General features: G+C 45.4%; 1 protein-coding gene across 2 annotated transcripts; it reads left to right on the top strand.

Annotated features, from left to right (window-relative positions):
- The first annotated feature begins 1,543 nt into the window (after positions 1 to 1,543).
- Positions 1,544 to 15,767, top strand: kiaa0232 (KIAA0232 ortholog). 2 transcript variants are annotated; one of them, XM_030337811.1, is made up of 8 exons: positions 1,544 to 1,854; positions 3,951 to 4,563; positions 5,145 to 5,285; positions 8,397 to 8,466; positions 8,582 to 8,666; positions 8,768 to 12,140; positions 12,277 to 12,385; positions 12,631 to 15,767. In XM_030337811.1, the coding sequence occupies exons 2-8, from the start codon at positions 4,318 to 4,320 to the stop codon at positions 12,645 to 12,647; spliced, it is 4,041 nt and encodes a 1,346-aa protein (XP_030193671.1). In that variant the 5' UTR covers positions 1,544 to 1,854; positions 3,951 to 4,317; the 3' UTR covers positions 12,648 to 15,767. The 2 variants fall into 2 exon arrangements, with proteins under 2 accessions (XP_030193671.1, XP_030193672.1); XM_030337812.1 differs by having other exon boundaries at positions 5,123 to 5,285.
- Positions 15,768 to 15,900: the final 133 nt, after the last annotated feature.

Here is a 15,900-nt window from a genome sequence, read left to right as displayed (position 1 = left end):
CAGTATGGAGTAAACATCCCCAACCACAAATATCATATCAGACAAATTCACTTATGTGGTTGGTTGTTTATTTTCATAGAAAATATAGAAGATTGTTAAAAGTCTGTAATGGAGAAATATTCATATAAGCATATATCACCACATGTGCTTAACTGGAAGGTTACCCAAACAAACTAACATTTTCCTGTTCAGTACAAAGCAGTAAATCAGTTTATTGCTGGTTAATACTGTTAGAATGTGTATACAATGGAATGGGTATGGGGCAGTAGAAAGGTGGTACGGCTGTAAATCTACTTTGCTCTCGCCCAACGCTTGGGGATCAACCACCCGGCAGTGAGCGAGGTAGTCCTGGGAGAGAGGATTACAAAGAGATCTTCTCTAACGAGACCATCTGCTCCCAAACTGACTTTCATTTTATGCCAGTGATCATCTGCTGGGCAGATATACAGGAGGAGGAGGTGGGGGGGGGGAGGAGGCGGCAGTGATGCCGGCCGGGATTTCTCTCTTTTATAGATCCCGAAAGACACTTGTCAATGACGAGGGCGGGTTGTGTGAGGTGACAAGCACAATGTGGGTTGTTTGAATGAAAAGGGGAAAATGATGAAATCGACATGGGGGAAGAAATTTGTTTCTCTCTATCCCACACACAAACAGACACACAAACACACACGCACATAATTAGCTGCGGCAGTACAACAGCATGGAAATGAGGGGGCGAGGGGGAGTGGGTACTTGCGACCAGATGGACAATAGCTCTTGACTCGACTTATTCTCAGAGGTTATGACCCCTTGAGGCCCACAGGACAAATGAAGTGTGCCACACCATGAGTGGAGAGGGGGTGCGGTGTGTGGGGGGGGGGGGGGGGGGGGTCGGGTTCTCAGGGGCCAGGTGCTCCTGCTAAATAAAAAGACAAAAAGGGACGCCCTACCCCCCACACCACCACCCCGCACACAACCATACCTCACGTTAACACAATGCTTTACCTCGACTGGCGGGATATGTGTATGAAAGGAAGTGTGATATAGACAGTGAAGGTGATGGCTGTGTTTAGAAGAAAGGGGAAACGATTTAATCTAAATAAGTTAGTAAATACACAAATAAATGACAACAGTTGATTGTTCGGCAGTTGATAATGGCCCAGTTCTTTCTCAATTTATTATATGTGTTTATGTGTCATGATATGCACTATGATCATATGAAATAGTGTTAGATCTCATTTCAATCCATATAACTGAATCCATAAATGACTTTTAACGTAACTTGTTTTCATCAGGACACTCGTTTGGCAGGCTGCCCACAGAATGCAGTACACATTTTATAACTGAGTACAAACTACGGAAATAATTGTATATTAATTGTAATTTGAATTTTGATTTACTTTGTTTGGATTGCACAAGACATAATGTTAAATCGGGCCAGACTCTACTACATTAAGATGTTATTTAAGGTGACCCCGAATGGCCAATAAGTACTATTTACGCTTCTGATGCAATAGCTAGCGGAAGAATATAAAACCCACTGGAAGCAGGACGGCAGAGGTTTGCCTTGTTGCCTGGATACGGGCGAGGTGGGAGGCGCGCTAAGATATCCCCCTTTCGGAGCGAGTGAAACCGAGTCAACCGGACGACATGTTGGTCCAGGCCGCTGCTAAGGCGCACACGGAATAATTCTTCCTGCTGGAGCCGGAATGGCGGTCAGTTTCCTCGACGGCGTCGAATGAAAACAGCGCCATTCGTGTCGGCGTCCATGATACGTGATGTTACTGCAGCGGATTCCGGAGCTCGAGCTCGGAACGGCAGCGGGAGAGAAGTAACCGCTCCCCCTGCTCCGCGTTTACTTCAACCAACGGCACGGTAGGTGGGGACGACGACGAACCGGCAATCGAAGTGTGTCGTTTAAATGTTTCGTTTTGAGGCCTCGTTCAGCCATTGAGTGTGAGGATCGGGTTGTTTTGTGGACGGTACGGCGCCACAGTGTTGAAGGGGGGTGTGGGGGGGGAATGACAGTCCCCGGCGGTAGCTCGCCCGGGCAGCCGCTCCTCCTCCCGGTTAGTCACAACAACAACTGGCCAACGAGTGGATCAACGAGCGACTTCTCATTGAACCGGGCATTTCTCTGCTTTAATACCGCGGTAGCAGTGTGTCTTACTGTCTTCGTAGTTTAAATGTACAGTTATACGTTCGCGATATCTGTCCACAGTTTAAAGGGGAAGTGTGTGTGTGTGTGTGTGTGTGTGTGTGTGTGTGTGTGTGTGTGTGTGTGTGTGTGTGTGCCCCCCCCCCCCAATAGCAAAAGCTTCACCTGCTCTCGCGCACTATCTACGCCACCACGGACGAGCATTGTAGTTAAAAAGAAAAACCGTACGAGTTCGTGTCCACATTCTGAGTGGTCCCTCGTCGGGCTTTTGCGGTTTTGTAACCCAACGTAGCTAAGGCCAACTGTCACACACTGGCTGTGTTTGGACTATGCTCTGGGAGAAGTTGGCCAACTTGACGTTAGCACACTGGTTAGCTAAAGGTCGGCTATCCGGCTAACCTTGCTACCCCCTCCGCCCCCCAAAACCTACTGCCCCCTTCCCCCCGACTTGGATGACGGCCCAGGACGTCTTATTCACCCGCGTCAACGTTTCTTATTCATATCTATCTACGCATTAACAGTTATTAGTTGATGTAGCATTAGCGGCTAATGGCAGACCGCTAATCCCAACCGTCGTAACACAGTGCATGGGAAATGCGTTGGGTGGTGTGTCGTTGTCTCGCGATACGTCGTGGAAGAGCAGCTGACTGGACGTGAGCTTGAAGTAGCTGTCAGACCGACCGGTGATATCTGTGTCTATGCAATTCTTGTCATTGCCAATGACGGGCAAAGCAGCTGATTCTACCCGGCTATCGTCAGCCATGTCTAGCAGACTTTAGCCCGTCATTTACCTTTGGTATGGTCATTACGTTGCGGTGACAACTCGTTTTGTGTACACCGTTTTATTGTTTCACTTTCACTGAACTAGCTCAGGGTCTGTTTAAGCATAGCTGTATCTTAGCTTTTAGACGACTATATCGGGCAGTGCATAGAATGCGACCCTTGAGTGACGGACGGGCCAGCCAATCATATCGGCCCAGCCTCCATTTGCTCCTCACCCTGTTTCTATAATCCGCTGCTGGCAACTGAAACGCATGCATTTGACAGCAAGCGTCTGTTTGACTGACTATTGCTTAGTCAGGAGTTTAACTCTCTCGAGTTCGCCAATACTATACACAGCCATAAGCACGTTCAAAATCTTGGTCTTGGAATATAAGAGTTGACATTGATATGTCTAACTTGAATGGACTACCCAAAGGCCAATGAAAAAGCCTAGCTGGTTAACGTTTTAGCTACCTTACTGGCGAGTTCTTCATCTACATTGAATCTACATTGAATTGTTAAAAGACAGAAGTATGATAACATTCTTCTGTTGCATGTACTGTAGTTCTGCGTTGGAATTGGCTGCTGGTTCTGTACCAATGAGCTACTACAATGAAACAGCCCTACTGTATCTGTCTGTTTATAATGCACGATGACACAAGCCTACATTTGTTTTTTATTTTCATGTTATCACTGAACAGTTGGAAGGGTCTATACGCTGAGGCCATTGTGGTCTGAAACCAAATACACACTTTACTAACACAAGATAAAACATTCGTAAAATGGTTTTCTTTTACCTCTGGCTATATATCTCTAATCATATTACCTGGAAATATGAAAGACCAGCACCAAAACGATTCTACCATTGATGTTAAACGTTTGAACTGTGAGTTAATTGTATTTTGCTGTTAAATTTGATTCTATGCTTATTTGCTGCAATCTCTTTTTTGACAAAGTGTTGATTGAGGCCTGTCTTGATAACCTGGTTAGGGGACTTTTTATTTATGTTTTTAATAAAACTAATGCCTGCTTTTCATTTCTTCACTTCCAGTTGTGCCCGTGAAGTAAGACTTGGCTCTAAGATGGATCCTTGCGACTGAGAGGCAAACACACCGTTGTGTTCTGCACAGCAGCTGATGCCTCCAATCAGCACAAGCCATGCCTGACGAGTAAAGTCTCAGTTTTGCTCAAAGCAATAAAAAACAACAACTCAAAGAAAGGAAGTACAACAAGAAAAACAACAACATCCTACATGTCACCCCATGTAGTCCCCCTCTGGTGCGCCCTGCCAAAGTGACCCCCCCCCCCCTGCACACTCACCCAGCCCATCCTTCCTACCCCTCCACCCGCACCCACTCCGCAGTACCCAGCCATCACCATGCCACTCCAGCTGAGGATGACCAACACCTGAGAGCTCCATGCGTCCCGTTAGCACCGATTCCGACGGTCCCGCTCCTCCCCAAGGCCTCTCACGCCCCCGTCCCTTCCCTCCGGTGGGCTCCCCGCTGCCCGGTTCCGACATGTCCCTGCGCCAGTCGCTGGGGCCGGTCCAGAGCTGGCTGGGCCAGGAGCTGGAGAAGTGTGGTATCGACGCCGTCATCTACACCCGCTACGTCCTCAGCCTCCTCCTGCACGACAGCTACGACTATGACCTGCAGGACCAGGTACGCACTGGGCGTCATGCCATTTCTTTGATTCAGGCCTGATTAATAGAAATGACTAATCCCGAGAAGTTTAAACTGGTCGTCAACCAAGTTAGTTATTTTACTATGTATAGGAACTTTGGCTTGTTGTAAGAGTTTCCCCATACAGGATGACCATGTTTAACAGTACTGCACATTTGATAAAACAACACCTGACTTAATTCAAGTAGTTTCACATAGTAGTAAACCTTTATTCGTGATAGCAGCTGCCATATCTTCTCCACTTTCGTGTTATTTATCACTTCTGTATTTCTTTACTACACGACCTTGGCCTCGTCGTAAGAATTTAACCCTTTGACCTATTCTTAGTCATTAAACAGGGTGTCCAGATCCTTATTCGTTGTCAAAGCAGATTTTTTTAAGTTTACAGTTATTCACAGTTGTGTTATTCTATTGTCACAGTTGTTTCCCAGTGAATTTTTTTTTCAGTTTCTGTACACTCTTATTTGTAAGGGAACTACAAATCCAAAGCAACACGAAGCAGAAGTATTGAATGATCTGACGTTTTTGTCTGGCTCAGTGTGTTCCCTCTTTTCCACCAGGAGAACGACATCTTCCTGGGCTGGGAGAAGGGCGCCGGGAAGAAGTGGGGCAAGAGCAAGAGGAAGGGAGGGACGGACCTGAGTCTGGAGGAGATCAAGAAGCAAGCCGCCGTGCAGTGTCTGCGTTCTGCCTCTGATGAGGTCAGCCCCTCAGCAATTTATTGATTATGTATTGATTCAATATCAATTGATTTTGAAGGCATCAAATGGCCGTTCACATCAGTTACTGTAAATAGGGTTAGAGAAGGGTAAGAGAAGTTGTTTTTTCAAACACTTTTCCAAATAACTCTTTCTCAAATAACTCATTTTATGGTGACATTTATATCGTAACATTGGCCATTGCATTATATAGCAGTGATACAGTCTTATCTTTGCTGGGTATGGGATATATACAATGCTAAACGTAAGGCTGAAGCTAGTCATGTAGCTTTCTATACGTTGATGCATCTCACTGTCCACTATTACTATAAAAAATACTATTTTACCTGATGCATTGATTATCATGTTGATGGCATTGGTTTTGATGGTGGCACTGGGTTACTTTTTGGTTTGTATGCACTCACAGGACACATAACCCTATGCACTGGTCCTGATGGCATTTCTCCATAGTGACAAGGTTATGCTAAGGTCAAAAGTATACTTTTTTTATGAATCCAACAAGGAACTGGATAATGAATCACTGTAGGCCGCTACCTTGTTCTGGATGTCACCACCGTAAGCAGGTACAACTCTGAGTCAAACCAGGAAGTCATTGTCTAATTATTGTGTCCAACGTTCCCTGTCCCCATATTAAAAAACCTAGTGAACGCAGGGGATTTCCCTGCATGCCAATCTGAGGGCGGTCAGTAGAATGGAGAGAGACAGACGACATGGTGTGTGTGTGGAGAGGAAGCGGGCGGGGGGGAGGGTCTGAGAGGCACAGGGGCAGAGTGAGCGCCCCTCTCTACGGTACTCTGCGGTCTATTTTTTAACCAGCACGCGCTGCACGGGATTGCAGCAGCAGAGAGCAGCAGAGCTGCTTGGCATCAGCTGATAGGCATTAGCACAATGTTACAGAAGGGAGCGCAGCAGCAGCAGCACAGGGCTGAGAACTTTCCCTCTGTTCCGTTAGCCCGGTGACATGGTAAGCAACGGACCCACGATGGTGACCGGGAACGGGAAATGCTTGTGCTGGGAAGTTATGGCAGCATTAGTTCCAGTGGTGGTTCTGGTTTTGACTCAAAACTCTTGGCTCTGACCGCGAGCTGAGCATTTGTCAGCCTTAGTTTCTGGTAACCAAGTTTAGTTTAAGTAGAAAGATTGTGTTCCGTTTACGTTTGTTGAAGAGAGTACTTGGTAATTGGGGATGCGCATATGTTTATAAAGATGTCCCATTATGCTTATCTAGTATATTTTAGACTGGTTCTAATAGCTGAATTGGACACAGTGACAGACTGGAAATTGCTTAATGTTTCACAACTAAGCAGGCCTGACTTGACTAAGCAAGCGTTTCATGTGTTGTTGAAAAGTAAAAAAGTGAATCAGTTAGTGTTAAACCTTTGAGGGTCCTCATTGATAAAAGCATTAAAGAAGCTATCGCGGAAACATCTTGCCTGAGCTTAATGTTGTTGTTAATACTGGTGAGTTGCATTTCCTTATGATGCCAAGGAGGGCTGTTTTGATTTGTCATTGTCTATGACGATGCAGAAATGCATCGCTATTTTTAGGTTGTTGCATTGAGGATTTGAATATTGGTTCCAATTTTATATAAACTCCTTTGTTTAAGCACACTGAAGCTAAACTACCATAAGATGTGTGTACATTATGTCTCACTTCGGACACAAAAAAGCAGCATTAAAACAAGGGTCCCGTCATTGTAGCAGAAGTCTCCTCCTCAACCTTTACATGAAACGGGTTTGTTAGCTGGAGCAAGGCAACAGAAAGTAAACAGACCCTGGGGCATGCATGCTTTCCCTTTGCTTATTCCGGAATGTTACTTATCACAAGAATACCTTGTTGTTAGGGTTGGGGTTAACATCAGGACACATGTTTGGTAAATCGTGACAAAACGTTTAGCTAACCTGAACAACAGTACCAGTGCTTTGTGAGATTTTGTCCGTCCATTGGCCATCTTTTCATCGGAAGTTTGCAGTGCGATAAGCACCTTAGCTTTATGATGTGCTGTCATTGTTTCCCTAACAAAGTAGCCTTGTGGAATATATTTATAAATAACAGTGATTTCCATCTGTGAAATGGAAACCATCCTATGGAATATGATTAATAATGTGTATTTTGAGGATGTTTTACATGGGAGTAGTTAGGGCTGCACAATATATCGAATTTTTATCGAGATGACGATATCGGCGTCCCACGATGACGCGTAGTGTTCTCGCGATATTTTTTTGTAAACTAATGCATCCGCAAAAAAAAGAAAAACAAAATAAACGAGACCCGCCCATGCAGTATACGCTCTACCGTCCGCTGCAAAGCAAACCAATCGCTATCCCTGTACACTTGTCTGCGACTGCGTTGAGTCCATCCTGCACAGCCGCGCGAAATCTGAAAAAGACTAGCAATTACTTTGAAAGACACAAAACACAATTACAATGTCTGACACGGTTGAGGATGAAATATTTCGGATTTAGGGCAAGTGATACAAACCAGCAAAAAAAAATGTGCAAAGGGTGCAAGAGAGTTGTGTCTGCGTCGCAATGCAACACAACAAATTATTCAGCCACCTGAAAGCTCACCAAAGAATAGAAAATGAGGATTGCATGAAGGCCAGTGTTGCCTTGTATACAAAGAGGGGGGGGGGGGGGGGGGGGGGGGTGGGGGGGGGGGGGGGGGACGTGGCCTGGCTTCAATTTGGCCACTGGTCACAGTGTGTGGCTTCCTACCATTAGGGATGGTGGAATTCAAAAAAAAAAAAAAATCTTTTCTTCAATGAATAATCGTGATAATCATTTTGGCAATAACCGTGCAGCCCTAGGAGTAGTTCTGTGTTCTGCATGTTTGGGTTGATTTCTTGCAGGGCAGTATTCATGCCCTTTTTATTTCACTTTCACCTCATCATAAGACTTTAAGGAAAGGTTTGGCGTCTAAAAAATACTATTATTTTTATTTATTATAAGTTGATTTGTTATAATCACATTGTAATTTTGGATTCCAGCTGTTGGTCATCGCTTGGCTTTAAATAATGAATTTGCTTATTATTCAAAGTCAACCTCCATTTGACATTGACACAAATTATTATTATTTTTTTTTTGTTCTCAGAATTCTGGAATTGAGAGCCTGGTTGAAGAGCTTTGCTCCAAGCTCAAGGACATCCAGAACCAACAGAAAGGTTTGGTTAAATCTTATTTGCATTAATTGAACAATCTCCATTCTTGGAATAGCAGCATTCAGTCAAATCAATGTTATTCCTCTTGAATGCAACTTGGACATAAATGTCTTCACAGAAGCAAAACAGATCAGAAAGAAATCGGATGGTTCCCAGTCTCCTGAACGAGCAGAGTCCCCCTCTTCAAAGGACCAGGTGGAAATGTAAGCTGCTTGATATTCACTGCGTATCTCTAAAATATCAATGCTTGCATTCCCAGTACCTTCGTTTGTATAATCTCTTTATTTCTTTGTTGTGGCATCAGGTATTATGAAGCCTTCCCTCCTTTGTGCGAGAAACCTGTTTGTCTGCAAGAGATCATGACGGTGTGGAACAAGGCTAAAGCCTGCGCCTACTCGAGTTCTTCCTCCTCTGCAGCCCCACAGACCAGCACGGACACCTCTTCTCCAAAAGATTGTAACAGCGAAGGAGAGGTGACCAAGGAGAGGAGCCTGGAGCCGGGTGCTACCACCATCACCATCGAGAAAGCGCATCAGCGTCAAAACAAGGAGAAGGAAAACCGATACCACGGGAGCGCAGCGGCCGAGGAAAGACCTGCCGTCCACACGAAGAGGCCCATGAGGCACCGAGCAGAGGGGAAGCATCGTCCCCGCTCCTGGTCCTCTGGCTCTAGCGAGGCCGGCTCAAGCTCCAGCGGGAACCAAGGTGACTCCAAATCGTCCAGCAACAAAGCAGTAAGAACCAGGCACAAGTCCAGAGAGGTGGGGAAGGCTAAGAGAGGGCGCAACAGCGGACAGATAAAGTTGACCACAAAGGTCAACGAAAGAGGGGAACGAAGGAATGCAGGATGCAGCGTCGGAGGCAGTGTCGGAGGTGGCCCAGTCAAACAACCACAGCTTTACAGAAAGGGGAAGAGGTCGATGAAGGAGAACCGTAAAGATCCGAGCTGGGCAGAGGCTAAAGAGTCTGCCCTTGAGGCTAGGGACAAAAAAGAGTATATGGAGGAGCCCCTTTGGTACACCGAGCCCATCACAGAGTATTTTGTACCTCTCAGCAGCAAACACAGCAAGCTGGAGACGAAGTACCGAAGCAAAGCTGAATCCATGGAAAGCTTTGCCCTGTCCACTGACATGGAGAGGCTCGCGGAGGGCAGCCAGGGAATCTGCATCGCCAACGAGAGCTACCAGAGGGCCTACTTGGCGGCGGGCTCCTTCGTAGACGGCCACTTTGTGGAGGGGCCGGACGGAGTGGAAGACGAAGCAGACGACCTCGCTGGAAACTCTTGCTGCCCTCAGCCAGAGGACGGTGGAGATTTAGATGACAAGCATCTGTCCGAATTTACTCACTTCTATGAAGTAGACATATACCAATCCATATTGGATACGAGTGCCTCAGACTCCATACAAGAGAGTCGGATCCTCAACATGATTAGACAAAAAAGCAAAGAGCAAAGAGACATTGAGGCAGAATGTTGTTTAGTATTAGATGGCCTTGAGCTGAGAGGGGAAAGTGCAATAAGGGCAGAATCGCAGAAGGAATCGGAGTCTGTCGGATTCCTAATGCAGGATCTTGACCACACGGCTCAAATCTGGGGGAGCTACTCTCCCTCCAGCTCTGAGGATGTAGAGGGAGAGAGCTTTGTAGATACTCCTATCCTGCTGTCGCCCCTGCTGGACAGTGTGTCCTTCACCCTGAGCATGCTGAACCCCGAGATGTCCCGTCTTCCTGAAGCCCCCGGGGAGCCATCTGCGCCCAACTCCTCCTGTTTCTCACTCTTTGAGCTGCAGTACGATAGCCCCAACGTCCCCTTTCCCTGCGACTCACTCGCTGTCGGTCACGAAAACAACACGGATTCAAGTAGCTGTCTCGACCCACATTCTAATAAACAGTCTCGTTTGCTAATATGGACCAAAAATAGTGCCTTTGACGAAACGGAACAGAATTGTTCCAACCTTTCGACGCGAACGTGTAGTCCATGGTCGCACTCTGAGGAGACGCGTTCAGACAACGAGCAAGGGAACGTACAAATGGAGGATCCCGCTCAGATTGGCAACGAAGAAATTAACTGTAATATCGCCCCAATTTCTGGTACCTACCTAGAGGAGGAAATCCTAGAGTTTTTGCAGGAAGATACCGGTCGGAAGTGTGAGGAGAGCAACATTAGCACACCGTTAAGTCAAACATTCACCAAGAAATCTAAATTGGAGTCAATTTGTGGCATAGCTTTGGAGGAGGACGATAGCAGGCAGTACAACAGTGGCATATATTCTGACAGCACAAACCAACAGAGTGATGATTACAGCTCAGGGATAATTAAGGACATTTGGACAGCCATCGGAGAGGGCGATCCTTTGGCGTCTCAGCAAGGAGTAGAGAAGCCAAGCCAAGGCATGCTTTTGGACAGCCCGAGCGGTTACTGCGGCAGCTGTCCGGAGGTCCAGGCAAAAGTGAGTCCAATTCAGGGCCCCGCGGAGAAGGCGGTGCAGCGATCCGAGTATCACCTGTGGGAGGGCAAGAATGAAGAGCAGGTCAGCCTGGTCAAGAATAAGCTCCCTAAGGCCGATGGTGCCGGGGACTACATGACTCCGTCCAAGCCCTGGGACATGACCTCTGACAAGGAGAGCACGTCGTTCATTCTAGGAGGGGTGTACGGAGAGCTGAAAACGTTGAGCGGAGACAAGAACTGGGCGGTGGTACCGCCTGGTGAAGCCCAGGGAAGCCTGCTGCAGTGTGCGGCGGCGGCAGCTTCGGCCTCCGGCTCGGACATGGTGACTGTATCTGGCGCAGACGTGTTCATGAACGCCAGCAGCTGCTTCGCGCCTGGGCACAGGCCCCTGTGGAGGCCCCTGGTGTCATTTGGGCAGGGCGACCACCAGGCCATCAGGGGAGGAGGTGAAGAGGGATTGAACAAGGGGTTTTCTTTCATCTTCCATGAAGATTTACTTGGGTCGTATGGAGGCTTCAGCAGCAAGGAGCAAGACCTAGAATACCCGTTTGCATCCATCAGCCTGACAAATCCCTTCTCCCAGGTACTTCATGTCGAGTGTTCCTTCGAGCCTGAGGACATGGCTTCATTTAGCCCGGGGTTCAAACCCAAGTCGATACTTTGCTCAGATTCCGAGAGCGAAGCCCTCCAACCGCGTATATACGGCATCAACCGGACGCAGTACAGGGCCATCCGCATATCCCCCAGGACACACTTCCGGCCGATATCCGCCTCGGACCTGTCTCCCGCCGGAGGTAGTGACTCGGAGGCAGAGTCCGAAAAAGAAGAGATAAGCTTTCCTGACCCGCCACCGGTGGATGTCTTCGAAGACCCGCAGGCGGACCTCAAACCTCTGGAAGAGGACGCAGAGTGTGAGGGCCCTTTCTATGGAAAGTCGGAACTGGAATCTGGGAAGTTCCTGCCCAGATTAAAGAAATCGGGCATGGAGAAGAGTGCCCAGACCTCTCTGGATTCTCAGGAGGGCTCTGGCACCCTCCTTCCCATCGCTGAGCAAGAGGTCTGCCTCGACTGCAAGAAGGCGGCAGCTTTGTCGATCGCGAGTGAAAGGGTCGACGTCCCGCTCAGCAAGATTGACAAGGAGGCTCCTTGTGGGGAAAAAGATTCCTGCTTATGTGCATTGGCAGATCAAGTGCATGGGATCACCTACGACCTCGTCAAAGATAAAGCAGAGGTAAGAAGCCTCAGCCAATCAGAGTAACACATTTTTATTTTGATACTTAAGACTCCTAAAAAGGGTTACCCTACACATTTGACTGAGCAATGCTCACTGCTTTAATAACTAACTCTGTTTTTTGGGGTTCTTTTAGTTTCCCCTGTTGAGCATAAGTGGACAGGGAGGAACCAGCACCCAGCAGGATGACTGCTGGTGGCAAAACACTCTTTGCTCCCCTCTTTTCCCTGGATCTCAATGTACAGGTACTGACGCATAACAAGGTTATTTACTTTACCTTCGCCTGCATTTCTTATTTCAAACTTGATATCACGAAAAACTGATTATTGATGTATACGATGTTCATCCAATTTAGGATTTCTGCAGGGCCATTTACCCCTGCATAATGAGATAACATTTGCTACAGTCTAAAGCCATTCAACAGACACGTTTGTACATTGGTTGAAATACCTTTGCAGTTATAAGACGGTGCTCTTTGCTCCTTCAACAGGGAGCAGCAACATTTGAATACTCCGGTTTTACAGGGGACACCTGTTGTAAGAGAGGAAGGGTCTTCCTCGCTGGCGACTGGACCTCCACCAGCCAGAGACGTGGGGAGGGGGGTCTCATTTGAACACCTCACTGAAGGCTCATGTTCCAAAGAGACTGCCCCCCTCCTCACTTCACACACCAACCTAATCCTGCTGATTTACTTTTTATGTTAAACCTTGTGTAATCAACAATCAGATCGACAAAAATATATATATACATACAAAAAGCAAACAAAAATGGGAAAAGAAAAAAAAACAAGTGTTCATGTCTTTGCGCCATGTGCAGTCGTGGCGAAATATTTTAGTTGAATCTTATTTCTCATTGTACTTTGGTCCCAAGACGTACAGTTAGGTATAATGAGGGAGGGGGGTACAAAAGCAAACATGCTTTTCTGACCTGGTCACTTCTCCTTCACATTTTTTTTGTTTTTATTTATTTAGTTGCTTTTGAGCTTAGGATACTGCTTCGGTGGTGTCCGGCTGGATGTGCATGTGTTTGTCTCAAATAGTCTCACTCCTTGTTTTCTAAACGTGACCTATAGGGACCTAACCGATGGCGGTTTAAAATGTGTAAACTGTCCCCCGCACCCCCATAAAACGAGTGCTAATGCATCATTTAATTTTTGTAACCCCATCCTCTGTTCAGAAAGTCTACATCAAAAATGGATGTTGGGGGATGGGGGGGTAGTTTTTGAGTTGTTTGAGAAATAAATAGCTTGGATGCCTTTCTGAATGAAGTAGTGTGTGGGTGTTTTGTTTTTCTTTCTTTTTTTATCTGAATGCCCTTCCCCCCCCCCAAAAAAAAATTCTGCAATGTCAAGTTGGTTCTTTTTTTTTTTATTGCGACTGTCCACAACACCACGGAGAATCAGCGTGGGGGATGGGAAGGAAGGGGGGAGGGGCATGTCTGTACCCGTGTGACGAAATGTCTTTATTTTCCTTTCCTGCGGGATTAAAAGAAAAATTGGTGCTATGATTATAAAAAGGAAAGTCTGGATGTATATAGATATCTTAAGATATATAGATATCAATATAGATATAGGAATAGATAGAGCTATATCTTGTTCTATATCTATATAGATATAGATATACATCTTGATTAGATGATAAAGCCGATTTTGTTCAGTCCAGACAGTATGCTTTACTTTAGGTATTGATACGTTTTATGAGGGGGAAAAACGACACATTTTTGGCTGTTCTTTGAATATATGTTTTACAATGTTTTTTTTTCTTTCATTTTTTTTCACGATTACTTTTAACCTTGCGTCCACGCCAGGCCTGTAATCGATACTGAAACACAGGCATGTGAAGAAGCTTCCCTTGTGCAAAGTTTAACACAACATTTAACAAAGTATAGCGTTTTCCCTTGTCAGTAGAACTCCAGCAAAAAAAAAAAAAAGTATATACTATTTTGAATGGTAGAAACAAAGAGAAAAAGACGACTCAGAAAGATACTAGATACAAATGCTTTATTCTTTATTGAAGTGTTTTTTTCCTCAATTTTATTTTTGGTTCATAATATTGTTCAAATATCCAGCAGTTTCACTGTGTGTGAGCGTGTGTCTGTACGTTTGCATTGAGCTTATAACACTAATTTAACAAATTGGTGCGCTCAGACTTTATCTCAGAGAACACAGTGTATGCAAAACATACATTTTTCTAAATGCAAGTAATTTGTTTTCCCCAATTAGTTCAACACATGTATTTCATAAAAGCCCTAAAATGGGTGGTTGGATTGATACTTTTTGTGGCCTGTGCATTGGAAATTAAATTTTGAGGTAATGCACCTGCAAATATTTGCTTTTATTCTTTTTATTTTGTGCATGTGTTTTAGGCTCTGCGGTGGATTACAGTTTCTGCTCTCCCTGTTTAATTATTGAAGGGATTTGGGAGGAACTCGCACTGCACTCTACCTATTTGAAGCACAGATTACGAGAAAACCCAAACCATCATCGCATTGTTTGTAGTGGCCGAACCGTGCTGCCATATACCTTCTCTCTGTGTGCCGACCGCTGTAATGAACTGATGCAGGTCAAGGTCCACACCGCTGTGGCCGTGGCTTTACATACGGCATCTCTGATGGGTCATCTTGAGTTCCAATGCAGAGTCATGCATTCATTGTATGAATACATGCCCCCAGCAACATGTATTTCCTTTTTGGTCACTGTTGGGTTGACCGTAGAGGTCTAGTGGCAAGGTCTCTGAATTCAGGGGATTGCTTTATTTTGATTCTCTTGACAGTCATACAACTCAGGAAATTGTTTCAAAAAGGCAAACAACACAAATTGCACTCACGTCAGCGAGTGTGTAAGAGGAAACAAAAGGATTTTAGAGCGGATTAGTGATACTTCCAACTAGTTGACTGTCAAAAAGGTAATGCTTAAATGCTAGGGTTTTAGGGGCAACCAAGCCACCGTAGGTTAGGTAAGCAATGTGGGGGGTATTCCCAGGACCCTCAGTCCTATGCAATACCTTTGCGCATGTAAACTTTAACATTTAGGATATGGAGAAATCGTATCACTTAATTTTGCATGTTAATTACTTTTGGAGTTAGAGGGATGGCTGAAATGATCTGCGCATTTTGTCTTAAAAAAAACAAATGCAGCATGCAAACATTACACTCCCATCAATTTATGTTGGATTTAGGTAAAAATAAAAAAGCAATTAAAAACATGACTGTGTGTGTGTGAGTGTGTGTGCGCGTGGGTGTGTGTTTATTTGTCTGTAGAAAAAGTTAAGTCACAAAAAAGCACTTACCTGGGGCATTGGAAATCAGTGCATCCTTTATTAATTATATTCTTCCATTGCTGGGTTGCTTGAAAACAAATAAACAAAAAACATGTTTGATTGGAGAATGCATTCGAAACCACATGGGTATGATTGCACTGTGGTGCTGGAACAAATCCAGCCCTAAACATCTTTATTTTCATTCCCAAACATTCATGCCCTTCATCTTCTATTACACTCTTCCATGTTCTCCCCCAACCTCATCAGTCCCAAAGTAGATGTGTTGTTCGGATTTCATGATCATACCAAGTAAATGATTTGGTTTCATTGTGGAGTGTCTTTTACATCTAAATAAACAAATAAACCAGCCTATTTTGAAGGTGTGATTTTTATGTATTGAATGGTATCCCCTTAAATATGCTTTGAGGAAAGAGTCATTGCGGCCAATCTCGTTACGACACTAGAGGGCAGGGTGGTTCACCTTATATGAAAGCCTGGTTTTA

The sequence above is a fragment of the Gadus morhua genome, chromosome 17 (genome assembly GCF_902167405.1).
Source record: "Gadus morhua chromosome 17, gadMor3.0, whole genome shotgun sequence".
In the NCBI taxonomy this organism is placed as follows: Eukaryota; Metazoa; Chordata; class Actinopteri; order Gadiformes; family Gadidae; genus Gadus; species Gadus morhua.
This window is presented reverse-complemented; position numbering and strand designations above follow the sequence as displayed.

Bases quoted from the DNA above. Each gene is read 5' to 3' on its own strand.
- kiaa0232 (XM_030337811.1), top strand. From the start codon at position 4,318: ATGCGTCCCGTTAGCACCGATTCCGACGGTCCCGCTCCTCCCCAAGGC. The intron at 5,286-8,396 runs GTCAGCCCCTCA...TTTTGTTCTCAG, and splicing joins TGCGTTCTGCCTCTGATGAG to AATTCTGGAATTGAGAGCCT. The intron at 8,467-8,581 runs GTTTGGTTAAAT...ATGTCTTCACAG, and splicing joins CATCCAGAACCAACAGAAAG to AAGCAAAACAGATCAGAAAG.